Source organism: Gambusia affinis, linkage group LG06, assembly GCF_019740435.1.
Source record: "Gambusia affinis linkage group LG06, SWU_Gaff_1.0, whole genome shotgun sequence".
Classification (NCBI taxonomy): domain Eukaryota; kingdom Metazoa; phylum Chordata; class Actinopteri; order Cyprinodontiformes; family Poeciliidae; genus Gambusia; species Gambusia affinis.
In genome coordinates this window covers 12738421-12754446 of record NC_057873.1, presented here as the reverse complement: position 1 = coordinate 12754446, position 16026 = coordinate 12738421, and the positions used below count along the sequence as shown (strand labels likewise).

The 16026-nt window shown below is 38.4% G+C and overlaps 2 protein-coding genes across 11 annotated transcripts in view; one reads left to right on the top strand and one right to left on the bottom strand.

Annotated features, from left to right (window-relative positions):
* Positions 1–11362, top strand: part of LOC122832304 (rap1 GTPase-activating protein 2-like) — a 91582-nt gene extending 80220 nt beyond the window's left edge. For all 10 annotated transcript variants that reach the window (XM_044118912.1, XM_044118914.1, XM_044118916.1 and 7 more), the window contains 15 exons: positions 600–653; positions 1292–1375; positions 1476–1576; positions 2957–3086; positions 3310–3465; positions 4722–4793; positions 5790–5876; positions 5995–6135; positions 7051–7200; positions 7512–7624; positions 7924–8022; positions 8139–8268; positions 9020–9122; positions 9209–9282; positions 9463–11362. In XM_044118912.1, coding sequence (XP_043974847.1) covers positions 600–653; positions 1292–1375; positions 1476–1576; positions 2957–3086; positions 3310–3465; positions 4722–4793; positions 5790–5876; positions 5995–6135; positions 7051–7200; positions 7512–7624; positions 7924–8022; positions 8139–8268; positions 9020–9122; positions 9209–9282; positions 9463–9471 — 1503 coding nt within the window. In that variant the 3' untranslated portion in view covers positions 9472–11362. The remainder of the gene's footprint in view (positions 1–599; positions 654–1291; positions 1376–1475; positions 1577–2956; positions 3087–3309; positions 3466–4721; positions 4794–5789; positions 5877–5994; positions 6136–7050; positions 7201–7511; positions 7625–7923; positions 8023–8138; positions 8269–9019; positions 9123–9208; positions 9283–9462) is intronic.
* Positions 11363–11376: 14 nt separating this feature from the next.
* On the bottom strand, positions 11377–14435 carry LOC122832306. The gene is made up of 5 exons (XM_044118923.1): positions 14131–14435; positions 13314–13649; positions 12973–13212; positions 12836–12864; positions 11377–12728 (listed from the first exon to the last, which is right to left on the bottom strand). Exons 1-5 carry the CDS (start codon positions 14180–14182, stop codon positions 12630–12632), a joined length of 756 nt encoding a protein of 251 aa, XP_043974858.1. The 5' UTR covers positions 14183–14435; the 3' UTR covers positions 11377–12629.
* Positions 14436–16026: the final 1591 nt, after the last annotated feature.

Sequence of the window (16026 nt, the reverse complement as noted above, 5' to 3'; positions counted from 1 at the left end):
AATAGTAACTCCAATCATCAAAGAGTCTTTATAGAGGGTTTTGGACTGTGTAGTAATGAGTTTTCTGTAGCAGTCTGTATCACAGAAGACCTGAAGAGGCCTCTGACTTAAGACATTCAGATGTTTTCACAGTCTAATAAAAAGGATGCTCCAGATTCTACAGTATATGCTTAGATTTTAACAAAGCATCCTTCTCTGAACAATAAAATATAGCGCAATCAATAAATATAAAATGAGATCAAAATGTCAGTTATAAATAAGGAAATTAAATAAAGGAGGAGTACAAAGAATTTTTAAAACCCATTTAAGACAAAGAAAATAACAAAAATAAGAATTAGAATATAGAAGTTAACGATATCAATGTTTTTAAGTTAAACTTAAAGCCAGTTTAACTATACCAGTTATGTGCTTAGTTTTCTTTTAAACATCAAATCTACCTCTGTGTAAGTAAAACTCAATACATAGCATCATGAAGGTATTTTAGTCTGTGGAAATCTGTATAAACTGTCTGGCCCACTCTAGCAGTCAGAACAGAGACCAGGTGCCATACAGGCAGTGTATGTTTGTGAGTTTCAGAGATCTGTCTTTGTTTGTTTCAGCTGCTGTGTGACGATGCCACAGGACTGAGGTTCAGCCCAGTTCTCTACCCTCGGGTGAGTTTACACTCAGCTCCCACGGTGTGACCTCTTCCTCATTGCAGCTTTCACCTCCATTAAGACGCTTGTCCAATTTTAAAAAATTTTAAATAAGTTCTTGACATATCTGCAGGCGTTTTATGTAAATGTTTGTTTTATGCATTGTTATCTTTAATTATGTCTGCCAGCTTGTTTCCCTATCCACACCCACCCTTTTTAATAGAGCAGTCAGAGTCAGTACTTTCTGACTGCTTTCCCAAAAATATCTCCTGCTCTGTTACACATTTCACGACGGATAGTAATCTTCCTCCGCTGCATCTTCCCCTTTAAAGTAACATCTGATCATAGAACAACTTTCTAAGCTTGATGTGATGAATTTGCTGCTCCTACTGTGCGCCTGATGATGGAGTGTGCTTTCAGCCTGTGCCTAAGGGAAGGAAAATAAGCCATCTGTGTCTCCGTATGCAACAGATAAGGCTTTAGGACCACCGTCGTCACTGGGGGCCACTACATTTTGTCACATATTGGCCCTTATGTAATATGGACCCGTTAAAGCTGCCCATTGGCGCAGAAGAAAACATGTTTTCCTAATTGGTTTGACAAGCAAAGATTGTATAATAAGTTGAGAGAAAATCCATACATTAATCCTTGTACAGGGATCCCAGCTGATAGTGGCGTATGACGAACATGAGGTGAACAACACGTTCAAATTCGGAGTCATCTACCAGAAATTTGGACAGGTGAGCAATTTTTTACTTATACAGCCGTTCACCACTCAACTTTCTGAATATAAATGGCTATATGTCCTTTCTCCTTTTGTTTGGTGTGAAATCCACTCAGACATCAGAGGAAGAGTTGTTTGGAAACAATGAGGAGACGCCCGCTTTCAAGGAGTTCCTGAGCATCTTAGGAGACAACATTGAGCTCCAGGATTTTAAAGGGTAAGGGCTGGAAAATAGTGCAATTCAACAGGAGGAGAAAAAGAAAACTGACATGATTATAACAAATAAGCAGGAGAAAGAGGAAAGGCCAAATGGGGATTGAAAGGAAAAATACAGGAGCGCATTTTAAAGGAAGTTGAGAGCGGGGTTTAATTACTGTAACCTTGTCCTGCTGCTTCAGACTCAGCATGCAAACGGGCAAAAGTGCTTAGTGAAACAGATCTGAGGAGAAAAGTGCCACATGGTCATGTAATCAGAGCTTTGGATCCTTTTTTAAATTATTTTTTTTCCTGTGCTTTAGTATACTCTCACACTTTCCACTTTAAAGCTTCAGGGTTAGGGAGAAAAAAGCCCAGCATATTAAACAGTCACTTCTGACAGCTCATTAAAAGGAAACGTTCAGTATTTTTTGAAGTAGGGTTCTGCTGAAATGTTAAAAACAGTTAAAATCTTACCTGCAGTAGATAACTCTCTCATTTACTATGAATCCAGATTACTTTGTGCCGCAGGCGGAAAATAATGTTTAACTTGAGATGGGCAGAGACCAGAGCGGAGATCTTTGGCACTGAAACAATTCTGCAGTGTTTGAAACGGTCTCGTTGGGTTACAAAACCTCAAAAAACAGCTGCCATTCAGAGTGAACACCTGATACAAAAAGTGTTGGAAAAAAAAAAAAAAAGCAAAATCTGGAGGTTACAGAAGAGGATTAGGGCTACCAAAAAAATAAATACGGTAAATAAAAATTCTGACTTTGAAGTCAGAATTCTGTGATTAAAGTCAGAAAGTCAGAATTCTGACTTTATTCTCAGAATTTTGACTTTAATCTCAGAATTCTGACTTTCTGACTTTATTCTCAGAATTTTGACTTTAATCTCAGAATTCTGACTTTCTGACTTTATTCTCAGAATTCTTTTTTTTTTTTTTTCAGTGGCCCTAATCCTCTTTCGTAGGAGGTAGAACTAACTGCTATTTTTTTAATTTGATATGAAAGCTCTTGCCTTCCTTTTAAGTATTTAATTTGATCAAGTTGACTTTACATGTTACTTTTTCTGTCCATATTTGAAAGAGGAAAAACATTTTTGTCACTAAAGATCTTCTGTTCATTTTCAGGGTAAATCACATGTAAACGTGATGCCAGTTTCAAAGTTCATAAAATAACTTTTACATAAACCCCTGTGAGCTGTATGAAGATGTCCATATTTATCTATGCTGCTCTGGGGCTTTCTTCATGCAACAGATCTGGATTTATGCAAAAATGATTAACTACTTTAAATGACTTGAAAAATCTTGAATGATCCTTTTGAGGACAAAATTTATCAAGACAGAGTCACGGCTGGACGTTGGGTACAACGTATAACATCGGTTTTGATTATGTTCCAGGTTCCGCGGTGGACTGGACGTTTCTCATGGGCAGACGGGATCTGAATCCGTCTACACTGTCTTCAGACACAGAGAGATTATGTTCCATGTATCAACTAAGCTTCCCTTCACCGAGGGTGACGTGCAGCAGGTACCAGGCTGGAATACTGGCTTTAATTCTGGCTACTTAGCAGATTTAACAGCTAAGTATAGATGTTTTAAGTAAGGAGCAAACTGGTCAGGTCTGGTTACTGTCAAAATAATTGCTTGTTCTAATAAAAAAACAAAAATAGATGGAAAAATGTAACTTCCTGAGAAGTCTTCCTAATTAAATGGGCCAAAAAGTGACTTTCTACTGGCTTTCTCCTCCACAGCTCCAAAGGAAAAGACACATTGGAAATGATATTGTGGCCGCGGTCTTCCAGGAAGAGTCCACACCGTTTGTCCCAGACATGATCGCCTCCAACTTCCTGCATGCCTACGTTCTGGTGCAGGTTGAGAACCCCTGTACAGATCACACCATCTATAAGGTACGATGCATACCTTTCAGTGGAAATCAGCATAGCAGAGAGTTAATAGACTGTAATAGACTGGTTTCAACATAGCAAGGAGAACAGCACCATCTCGGAAAATGACACACATTATTCAAGAGTTTGTAGAACCAAATTTTGCAGTAACTACTTTCATTAATGGTGTTCTGTCTGACTTTTTCACTTTCTTACACTCGTAACTGAATTGATTCTTCTTTACAGCACTGCTTCAGTTCACTCAGTTCACTTGTTTGCCTGGGACCCAGTGTTAGCCAAGTTTTAGTTAACATTGACTTTACAACAAACCCTCATCTAACAGGCATCTAATTAGGAGATACAGCATAGAGCTGGACATCACTTATTAATTTCAGCTTTAATTATGCAAACTTAAAAAAGACAAATGTGCCAACACTGAGTTTGTCTTCTTTAGAATCAGAAGTGAACACATCGTTAAGAAGAGTCATTCTGAGCAACCCGAAACACGTTCGCCAGAATCCCTGGAGAGATGCTTGAGTCACATTACGAGCCTGTTAATCAAACAACAGAAGGGTGAAGCTCATTAAAGTCTTCAGGCCCTACACACCCAACATTTCTCCTTTCAAACAACTTTAAATAAACACCCCCCGCTTGCAAAACAGCAACTTGAGTTTACAGGGAACTTGGTGTCGGTAAGCTGCCTAGTTGCAAAGAAAGTCCATACCATCACCCCTCCACTTCTGTGCTTGGGACTTATTCTGAAGTGTTTGTGGTAATATGCTTTATGTGGGTTGTACATTATGACTAAATATAATATGATCCTGTGTGTGCAAATGATTTTGTTTCCAAGCATTTTGCAGTTCCACTTTGAAACCAGGAGTCGTTCTTTAATATTTGTGTTAGAGAGAAGACACCTTTTATCTTTTTTCTTACTGAGATAAAAGCTGACATTTAACTTGCCAACTGCATATGGCACAGATTATCTGTTATAGAATAGACAACCATTAACCCTGATTAGCCACAATTGCTGTAAGGTTGTTGCTTATGTCTTTCCTCCCTGATGTTGTGCTAACACTTGTTTGCTCCATGGAGTTTGTTGAGCTTGCTCAAGATCAGGTGCTTTATTTATCAAAACCAAAGCACCTGGTTGCTATTTGTCACCTTAAATCTTCTAGTAGAGACTAGAATGTGCTGAGTTTTCTTTTCCAGGATTACATTTTGTTTTCTGTTATCAGTCAGTGATGCTTGTCTGAGTGACTGTTGTGACTTTGTGTCGTCAGGTGTCTGTTACAGCAAGAGAAGACGTTCCTCCTTTTGGGCCTCCTCTCCCAAACCCGGCCGTCTTCAAGAAGGTGAGGGAAAAGAGTTGAACTTTATTTGTGGAATAAATTAACCTGCTACTTAACAATATTCAGTATTTTCACTTCAATAAAACCTTAAGACATGCAGCAAGTTATAAATATATCAGTTGCTTCAGACATTTTGTCTTGCTTGTCTGCCATGCATTCCTCAATATTTCCAACCTTTAGGGTGCCATTAAAGTGCTCTGTTTGGAAACCAGAAAACATAATAATAAAAAGAGAATACTGGCCAGCAGCTCTGCAGGCCTTCATGGTCACTGTCAGAGTAGAGCCATTTCTGTGGACGGACTGGAGTACTCAGTTCATTACCCACAACAGGCTGAGAGTGACCTCACTGTGGTGAATCTGGGGGCATTTCTGCTTGATAAATCAAGTTAGCAGCTTGCCAGAATGATGGGCATTTAGAAGAGAAATCAATCAAATAAAACTGAAAACTTACATATTTCATGCTACAATGTAATAATGTGGATTAATACACAACTATAGTTTATGTATGTATGAATAACAAAGTGAATTCCAGTGTACTCCAAAAATAACCAGACATTTCTGTATGTGAGGATGGATTTATTTAGCTATGTTCCAAAACTGTAAATATTTTATATTTGATGAAAAGAGAATGAACTATGAAATTGTACTCTGAAAATCAGTGAATGCCAAAAACAGTTTTTATGCATGTTTTCTGTTTTGTGCTATGCATTGTGGAGTGTGTATAGTTTTACTTTTTGGTGTTTGTAAATATCTATTGCTGTCATTCCAACTGAATTGTAAAACAGATTAAATATTTATGGTGACTTTTTTTCATCTAAATGGTAATTTATTTTGACTTCAGTTTGTTGCTTGCTTTGTGTAAAGACCAGTTCTACTTCCTACCACTCTCACTAAAATGACATTGCATTTAAGAAAATTATAAGATTGAGAAACTTGATAAAAACAAACGTATTTTTTTTATTACCTCTTCTCTTTTTTTCCCCGCATCGGCACAATTAGGGTCCTGAGTTCCGAGAATTCCTGCTAACAAAGCTGATCAATGCCGAGAACGCCTGCTACAAATCCGACAAATTTGCCAAACTGGAGGTGACGCACGCCACACACTCCATCCCCACAGCCCACCCTTCAATTACTTTTCACCTTCATCCAGCAGCCGCAGACCCTTTTCCTAAACAGCCTTTGTGTGCGGCTGAACTCACTGCAGGGACGCACACGAGCCGCCCTGCTAGACAACCTGCATGACGAGCTGCACAGACAGAGCCAGGCGGTGCTGGGACTCGGGCAGGTGGGGGAGGAGGATAAGCTGGAGAACGGAGGACATGGGGGTCTGCTGGAATCGTTCAAGGTGAACATAAAACCCAGACAAAAGTACATCAGGCAATCTTTTCTCAGCTCTGTGACATTTATTTGATCACCATCATTACACTGCCAGGTCAGATAAATGTCACAGGTCTGCCAGATGGCTTAAGGTGCGAAACCACTGCTATCACAATGGATGCCTCTTTTTCACAGTCCTCAAAGACTTAAACTCTATATAGTGAATGTGCAGTCGAGGCTGAGAAGCCGCACTTGCATCCGAGTGTGAATGTAACACCCCGAAGTGTTCATGCTTGTATTTTTCTTTCTCTTTCCACTCTCTACCCTTTTTTGATTCCATTTTTTTTGTTCACATGTGTAGATTAGCTGAGGTCGATGGGACCAGTTACATGTAGCGATGACAAAATGTGGGAACATGGTGATGATTTGACTCTCTTACCCTTTTGCAGGGATTGTGGATATCTGCTGCTTTGCAGTTTGTGCAGACAGTCCCAGGAGGGGCTATTCTCATTGCTCTCGTTGCTCTGGCAGTTTACCACCTGTCTGTATTACTGTAAATGAGTGAGAAAATTAACAATAAAAAAAAGATTGTTGTGTTGTTTGAGTTGTAGTGTTGATGCTTTCTAAGAATATGAGGTGTTGATGTTCTTATGTTAATATTTCTGAAAGTTTCCGGACTAGATATGAAATCAACAAAAAAAGTGAAACCCACATTTCCAACTATGCTGCTCATTACATCTTCCATTGAGAATGCTGCCCTCTGGTGGACATAATTTGTAAATACAGATATAATTTTTTAAAACGATAAAACTTTTTTCACTTCTCATTTTGTCCCTCCACACTCTTCCCTTGCAACAGCCTTGTGACTACCAATCTGCAGCAGTTTGTTCCTCACTGCTCTTCTCTGATCCACTTCTTGTTTGCTTCCTTGTCCGCATATCAGAGGGCCATGCGCGTCAGGAGCCATTCCATGGAGACCGTGGTGGGTTCTCATCGTCACCGGAGCCCCGGGGTGGCAGGTGGGGTCCCTGCCAGCCTCAGTGGCGGGGGATTGCCACAAAGCACCAGTGAATGCACAAAGAGCACCTTCACTGTAAGTGAACTAATAATAAAAGGGGAGAGAGAGAAGAACGAGATCTAACTGTTACCGTGTGACTAACAGAGCTTTCTTTGTTAGCTTCCTTGTGAAAACCTGCAGAAATTTGATTGCCATTCTGTGATTGTGTTAGAGTTTTCATGTGTTACGAGTTTCCATGTAACGACTCATTAGGTTGTTGGACCACCTACAGTCATTTCGCTTGATCAAATTAGGCCTTTATAACATTTTTATTTAGCGTGGTGGTGAAGCTTTCTTTTTTCTTTTTTTTTTAAGTAAGGTCTTAATTTATCATCTGTGATCTCCAGCCTCCTGTTCTGTCAGCCAAATCTCCTTTAAAGAGCCCAGTGAAACGGCGCTCAGGCCTCTTCCCACGTCTCCATTCCAGCACAGACGCTCCATCAGACAAACACACACGCAGGTCAGTTCTCTACATTTTTAATGTCTCTATTTCCTTTTTTTTTCTTTTGCCAAAGAAAAATCTTAAAATTGTTGTATAGGGGTTGAATACAAATTCTGGTCTGTTTTTGAAATTATGTTTAATTGCATTCCAAAAACATGTCTCTCTTTTGCCTTCTCCTTCCTAATTTTGCACAATTTCTGCTGGGCGATTGCATAAATAAATAAATAAATAAAAACATAAGCATTCATACATTTTTGAGGTGGCATTGTGACAAAATGTGGAAAGGTTCAAGCTGTGTGATTGTGGTTTGTCTGCAGTGATCATAAACCAGCAGAGATCTGCCCGCATTCCCATGAGGTGAGGTCAGAGACATCATCCAATCCCAGCTCACCTGAGATCTGCCCCAACAAAGAAAGGTCACCTGGAAGCTAAAACAAATTTATTTATTTATTTTTTAATATATAAAAATACAATTGTGTTCTAGGGTTATCTTAACCACATGCTTGGTCCTCTGTTGCTCGTCCATCAACAGGCCTTTCATTAAGCACAAGGAGTGCAGCAGCGGCAGCAGCTGCAGGCCCAACATCTCTCGCTCTTCGTCTAGCACCAGCAGCTTCAGCAGCACCACGGGGGAAACAGAAGCTCTGGAGGAGCTGGAGACAGTGGGTAGAACATTCATTTCACCCAGGATTGACGTGGAACACTATGTGAATTAATCTAAAAAAGAAATTGGAAAATTATAAAATGAAAAATACACATTTGTATCAAATCGGGATGGTAAGAGGGGTGAAAAGCTTTTAAAGATGGAAAAAGTCCATAATTGCTCTGAAATGCATAATAGTGGGAATTAAATGTCAGCTTATAATTTGAAGTAATGCAAATCTTCTCATCTTCCTTGGTTCAGATGACACCTCTTGTCATTGTAGCAGTAATTTCATGTGAGACATGCTGCTTAAAAATGGCACCTTGTGAGGTCAGAATTGTCAGAGCAATTTAAGGCACCAAGTATTATAAATTGTGTTGAAGGAGGTGCAGATCCAAGCTTTTCAATGCACAGGGCAAATTTCCTTTGCTACATTTGGTTAGAACATTAAGATATTTATCACATTTAAAAGTCTTTATCAGCACTTTATAAAATACGAATCTAGCTTTTTTTTAAAAGGGTTGCATATGTGTAATGATACATATGTTGAATAATGTGATTTTTTTTATGTTCCAAGTCCCTCTTTAGAGGCTCCTTTTTACCCATTTTTCTGTGAAGTTAAACACATTAGAATATTAATTATTAGTAGCTATCATACCCATGTGTTGCCTTCAGAGTGGGCAAAGTTTGAATAATTGATTCTTTTCAGTCACTATTGTTCAGTGCCTTTTCCTTTACAACATTATGATGTGTTTTCTTCTTCCTTATAGGTCAGTCATCCGTCCATCACATCCACCTCTGCCTTCAGTCCCGCCCTGAGCATCGACAGCCAGGGATCGGGTACGCCTGTCATCATGTGTCGCAGTCCAACAGGTAAATTGTAAATTTGATCAAGTGAGAGGAGAACTGGTTAAAAAGAAATGAGTTTGCCAGTTTTTGTTTATGCTTACATTCTGCAGATGGAAAAGGGAAAACATCACCCAGGTCAAGTTTGAAGTTCCGCTTTGACAAAATGAGCCACTCATCCACAGCTGTAAGTCTCAAATAGGCCCCAAATGATAGCAATTGTGTTTATCAGCAAGTGTTTGGAGTGTATTATCTGATTTTCATAACAGAAAATGTTCAATGACAAAAACAAAATAGAAAAATATAACAAAGCAGCATGGAAGAAGCTGCGGTTTTTAGTGATTTTTCTCTCATTTCTCTCTTTCAGTCTGAGTAGATTTGTGGAAGGAAAAAGCAGCAGACTTCCTCAGTCAAGAAGCAGCGTGATTCTGAGGAAGCTGACTAAATCGCAACATCACCAGAAAAATAAAACATTTGTACAGCCTTTTCTTATAACCATAAGCAAAAGGCTAATCTGACTAGAGCTGCACAGGACATCCTGCACACTATAGACATACTGATATAACTGTGAGTGTAAGTGAAGAAAAGCAGTTCATACACATTCACTGTCTTTGAACCAACTTTTAGCTGCTTGAATCTAGCTGCAGCATAACTGTTGTTGTTCCTATCACTTGAAGGTCTTGGCATGGCTGTAAAACTGTGAGTGTAGGGCTGGCTGTAGACTGCGCCTCAACTTTTTCTTAGACATCATCTTTCAAACAAGTGTACAAGTTTATGGCCGAACTGTTAGTCCTCATCCAGCCAACTGTTGAGCACTCTGTGGAACCAATGACAGACTGCAGGATGTTCCTTTTACCTTTACCCTTGTCTGCAAGCAGTTCCTCTTGTGCTTTGAGAAAAAAAACAGTGAGCAGAGACTCTCCCACATTCACAAAGACCTAATGTATAGTCTACTTACAGTAGCAAAGACTTGTGGAACTGTGGAGCTTAAACTTCTTCATTATGAATATTAACGCTTTTTTAGAAAACAGTTATGATTTTTGGAGACGCTTTTGTAACCTTGGTACCCGTTGCATTGTGTCCACAGCACTCTAAAGATGTCTCCCAGCAGAACATTTCTACATCTGTAGGGGTGATCCACGGCACCCTGGTTAGACACAGTAGGAGACACTGCCAGCACATTTTAGCCACAAGCTTATTTTAGCCCAAGCTGCACCTTACAATCTCTCCAAAGCCCTTTTTCTCTGCTTGTGCGTTCAATCTCTCATTGTGTGAGAGGCTGAGAAGTTCCTGGATTTGGTTACAGCACAGCTTGTGGGAAGCCAAACTACACCCACATTTGCTGAAGGGGACAAAAAGACGTTGCACTTACTAAAAAACATTTCACCTCCCATTGAAGCTTGCTAGCTCGGTGTATCAGCACACATGCTCTGTGGTGCTTGTTTTTTTGGGGGGCGGGAGGTTCAGCAGGGAAGTTTGCCAGTGAGGGAATCCATGAAGACGACTTGAAAAATATGCTCCACCAGGCCTTTCAACCACCTTTTATAGAAATTGCTTTTAATGTGAATTACAGTCTTGTCATTTGCGTTTAATGCCATGGTAGCTATGGTTTCAAACCCTCAAGCTGCAAAGATAGCTTTTCTCTCAAGCACAATGGAGTCATGAATCTTCTGTGATTGTCAGCTAGCTATCGACATATTAACATTAGCATTAGACTTCAACATTGACTTCTGTGTTTTTATTGTGACCAAACTAGAAAATGTTTGGATGGATATCGGGTTTTACTGCACAGGAAGCTGTTGGTGAAGTTGAAGATGGTTTAGCAAACTAAAGTTTCTAAGTCCACACACATTGCAAATGTCCTCGTTTATTAATTTTTAACGTCTAGGGAAGTTGCTCTGGATGAAGTTACTTGAAATGTACTAGCACATAATTTTGAAATGGGATAGGCCACCAATTACCTCGTGTAAGGAGAGCAGGGACAGAAGAAACAGGAAGTTCTGTTTATCATTTTGTTTGTAGCGGTATTGCCCAAAAATGTCCTGCAGCCTTTTTCTCTGTTGACATGCTTAATTTATTATATTAACTTCTTTTGCATTGATGTCATGTACAAACAAATCACTGCAGAATATGCTAATTAATTAAAGCAAAATTATAAAATGAAAATATATTAATTTAAGAGATGTCTAAATAACGTATATGTATATTTGGTTATGTAATGTGCCACTGAGAATTTATTCTACAATAAAATGTTGTATTTTGTGCCATATGGGTTTTTTTGTGTGTGTTTTTTTAGTTTTTGCAAGGTGTCCACACAATACCCATAATTTATAAAATACACTTTATTAATTTTTGGAAGTAGATCAAACTCAAACTTTCACCCTCAGATGAAAGTTAATTGGTTAAGATGTTCAATAACTCAGAAATAACCAATGCTCTACCATACAGACACCAGCATCACTATTCACAGAAAAACAAGTTTAACATCAACACACACTGAATATTTGAAAATAATGCCAAGATGAACCTTCAGATCAGTCGTAGTGGATGGCATTAAGCCTAACAATACCACACCAGGTATCAACCATGGGGTTGGCAGTCTGGTTTTCTTACATTGTATATTGTAAAAGGTTGATGAAATAATGCATATACAAAATAATCCGACATCATTTCATTTGTTTCTTCTTGTGCATTCTGCTCTGTCGAACCCCCTGTCGGTCGAGGCCAATGGCTGCTTGTACTGATCCAGGTTCTTCTGGGGGTTTTGTCCTGTTAAAGGGAGGGGTTTTTTTCTGTTCGCTGTCACTATGTGCATGCTCTGTAGGAGGGATTGCTGTAAAGTCAACAACTCAATGCAAGCTCGTCCAGAAGGAGTGAAGATTTTTAATTGACGACTCAATGCATCCTGCTCGGTTTCCTTAGATAGAAACTTTTTAAACTACTTAGAATAATTAGCTGAGCTTAATGTACTGCTTGATCACTAGAATAAAGTAAATGTTTATTTTTAATAAAAATACCTCAAGATGATTCATTTAGTGTGAATCAGTACTCTATAAATAAAACTTAGCTGAATGGAAGTAATAAATATTAAGAACTACCTCGAGGTTATTTAACTTTACCTCAAATCAACAGCTAGACAGTTGGAACCTGTGCACATTAGTTATGACAGGACAATAATCCTAAGCACCCAACCAAACTGCTTTTGTAATGTACAAAGCAGGCTGACACTGAGCTTCTTGAATAGCCCTTATATGATATGATAAAAATTTGGGTCAGGAAATGGAAAACCATCTCATTTAAACAAGTTATCACCTCTAATGGAAAGCGTTGCATCCAACCAGAATGATGCCAGGACCTTGGTGATGGCTCAGAGACACTGAATCACTAATCTCTCCAATATGATCATTCCACTACAGAACAGGAACTGGAAAAATAGATGAAGGCCCAAATAAGTGGGCCTTCATCTAACCCTACCCCTATAGCACAGACCTTTGGACCTGACTGCTCCATATCTCTGTCTTCTGTCTTCTGCTGTCATGAAAACCTGACAGATGAGTAGACAGTAGGTTGAACTGTCTCTCTCTGAGCCTTTTGATTCCTCAGGGCATCTTGAGAAATGTGTGCGTACAATAACTGTAACATATAGGAAAAAATAAAACTATGTTAAACTTCTACAAGATCAAATACACTGCAGACAGACTTGTGGCACTGCACATAACAAAGACAATACTTTCCCCTACCTCTGGCTTTTGCTGGGATGGTGAGGGAGCTGAAAAAGTTCATTCAAAATAAAAGTTTAGCTTTGACATTAACATTACATTTACGTTAATTTCTTACCTCTATGCTTTAGACTCCTGAAGTTAAAATTGTTAGATACCTTTGTGAGGAGGAGCAGTGCGTTTCTTTGGCACTGGGCGTCGGGGTGGAGGCTGTGGAGGCTGATGTGATCTATCATTATGTCCATCTGCAAGTAAGACCTCTGTGATGGGATGTGGCTGTTGCTGTTGCTTGACCTCTGAACTCAGGCAGCGAGCCAATCCCAAAATGACAGGAAGACAAAGAAAAGCGCCAGTGCAGACCAGAACCCTGTGTAAGAGTTTTCTCTCAAAGGCAACACCTGCGTGTTGGGGAGGACAAAGAAGAACAACAATGCACAAACACTAATGACTGAAATATGCACGATCCATGTTTGATTAGCACATGTATATGAATATATACCTTTTGTGACATTCACTTGCATCCAATGGCTTACATCATGGCTTCCATCCCTCCATTTCACATTGCATTTGTAAAGCCCTTCATCTGACTGTCTAACACTCAAAATCTTTAAATGTAGTTGGCTTCGATTGGCACTGACTGGGTCAATGGTGAAACTGTGCCTTGCGCTGTTTTCAACAGTGGCTGAAGTTGTGAGATTTTCCCTTTTCCAGTTCCCTGTCCAGTTTCCTCCACAGTGTTGAACCACACAGGACAGAGACAAACTGCCCCCTGCAGGCACGAAGAATGTCTCACGTTTTCCGAATACACCCTGACTGCATTCTTCAGAAAAAACACCTAAAAAAAGCATAAGCAAAAGCATTCAGTTAAATTAGAAAAAATAATTTTGTTTGAAAAAGCTAAATTGACAGCAGTCATTCACTTTATTTGCACACTTTGTTTCTATATGTTTAATATTCGCTAAACCACAAGAAAAGCTTAAAATGAATTAATCATTTAATGAAGAATAACCTCAAAAAGTCAGAGTTTTTAATTTCAAAGCAGAACACCTAAGTTGTTAAAATAATATGGAAAACGATCAAGTACAAGTGACATAAGAGTAAAACTTTACTTTGACTTTTTATGGCTTTATGAATAGTATGTATTCATCCTAGTCAAATTATACAACTACTAAAAAGGCCAACCCTTATTGGGAAAATTGCAGTTTTATTTCTTGGAGCTTCCTCAACAAAATCTAACCAAATACAAAACGTAGCTAGAAATGTGACAAGACAGCACGCAAGTTTTCAGACTAGGCTGAGCTGAAACATGTTCTTACCTCCCTGAAAGATACACAGACAGCTGATCACACGCAAGATAAACGCATCCATGTCTGGTAAAAAAAAAACAACAGCAATCCTGTTGTCCAGTAAGCGCAAAATCTCAGTTCCCTTGTAAAGATCAAGTCTCCATGTTATGGCTTACTGAAATAATCTAACAGTGGAGCACTCTTTTAACTTAACATAACCTGTCTATTCACACCATTTTCAGCCTTTCTCTTAGCCTTTCCTGTTTCTCTGACTGTCAGGGATTATTTTAGGTTTTCGCTTTTCTTACTGTTTTTTTTTTTTTTTCTCTACGGGAAGTCAGAGGAAGGAAGTGACCCACTAACCCACCCCCTTCGCACTTTTCTGAACACAAACACACACACGTTAGGATTTGATTTACAGGAAAGCACTGGAAATGGGGCTCATTTCAAGGAAGTGTAAACTCCAGTCTTAATAAAGACCTCAGAAACTCATTTGTTCTGCTTTTTTATTTAGTGTAGCTCTTGCGGCTTATTTGAGTTGATTTGTTTTTGACATTTAAAAAAACAACTTGAGCTTTTACATATTATAAATCCATTCAGATAATTATTAATTTTTGGATTCAAAAAAGATGAAAGTTTCTGGGATTTCTTAAACATCTTGTCTTACTAAAATATTCATTGTTCTTAAATTTCACAGCATCAATTTAATTTGTTAGTATGTCAAGCAATAGATCAACATAAAGCAGCACATAACTGTGGGCGACTTTCTAAGAAATTAATAATTTAGTAATATATTTTTACTAATTTAATTCTATGCAGTGCTCCTAAAAACCGTCGCCTAATTGGTAAATAATATCAATCTCTGTCATTTTAATCTCAGTGGAAATCCAGCTATAATCTGAAGGTGTTAAGAGATTTCGTAGTGAACATTAGTGAACGAACAGCATAATGAACCAGATAACGCAGATGAATATGTAGAGAAACCGAGAGCAGGTAAAGGTTATTAAAAATAATTGTGGTGCTATGGTATTAGTCTAGTCCTATAGGAATATCTATAATCTGAAGTGTATCATAATTTTTCAAGCTTGTATTTGCAGAGAAAGTTTGAGTCTACATATACTGTACACAATTTGTGTTCCTTTGGAAACTTTTTATGAAACTGTTGTACCACAGTTGTGCACAGCTACTCTTAGGTGTTTTTGTACTTAGTAATTTTGAAAACCAATAAATTTCAGTTCTACCTTCTGCTGGCTGTGACGATGCCCTCTTATTTAATTCAATTCATTTCAATTCAGTTTTGAAGTACTTTATCAATCCCAGAGGTGAAATTAATTGTTATAACTCATTAAATTCTCGTCAAAACGTTGTTGCAGTATTACAGCGGCTCTGGAGAAACCTCTGACTGAAGACATTTTGTTTTTCTATAACAAGTAATACTGTCAGGTTTTGTTTCAGTTTGAAGGAGGGATTTTGTAAGCGTCACATTGGACTTAAAAATTTGTTTGTTTCTGCTAGAACTAACGATCCCATCTTGGTTCTACTTTACATATAATATTTGTGAATATTTGACATTGATTTCTGAGCCAAAGATCTAATACTTTAAAAATATTGAAAAGATAAGTATATTTTTGCTAGGGATTGGGGGAAAATGATTTTTGATCTGTTCAAATGTAATTGTTAGTATAATTGTATATAAATTGTTGCCTAATTGTCTTATATACAGATGCCTATATTAAGTATTAATAGTCAGAAATAGAAATTAAACCAATATTTTCTGTTGTGTGTATAACAATAACTCAAACGTTTCAAGCGCTTTTATGTGTGTCACATTTTGGCAGCGCTATTTTTACTCCCATGTTCATTTCATTCACTCCCATGGGACTACGCAGCAAACGAAAGAAAGCGAAAAAGACTGCCTTCTATGTG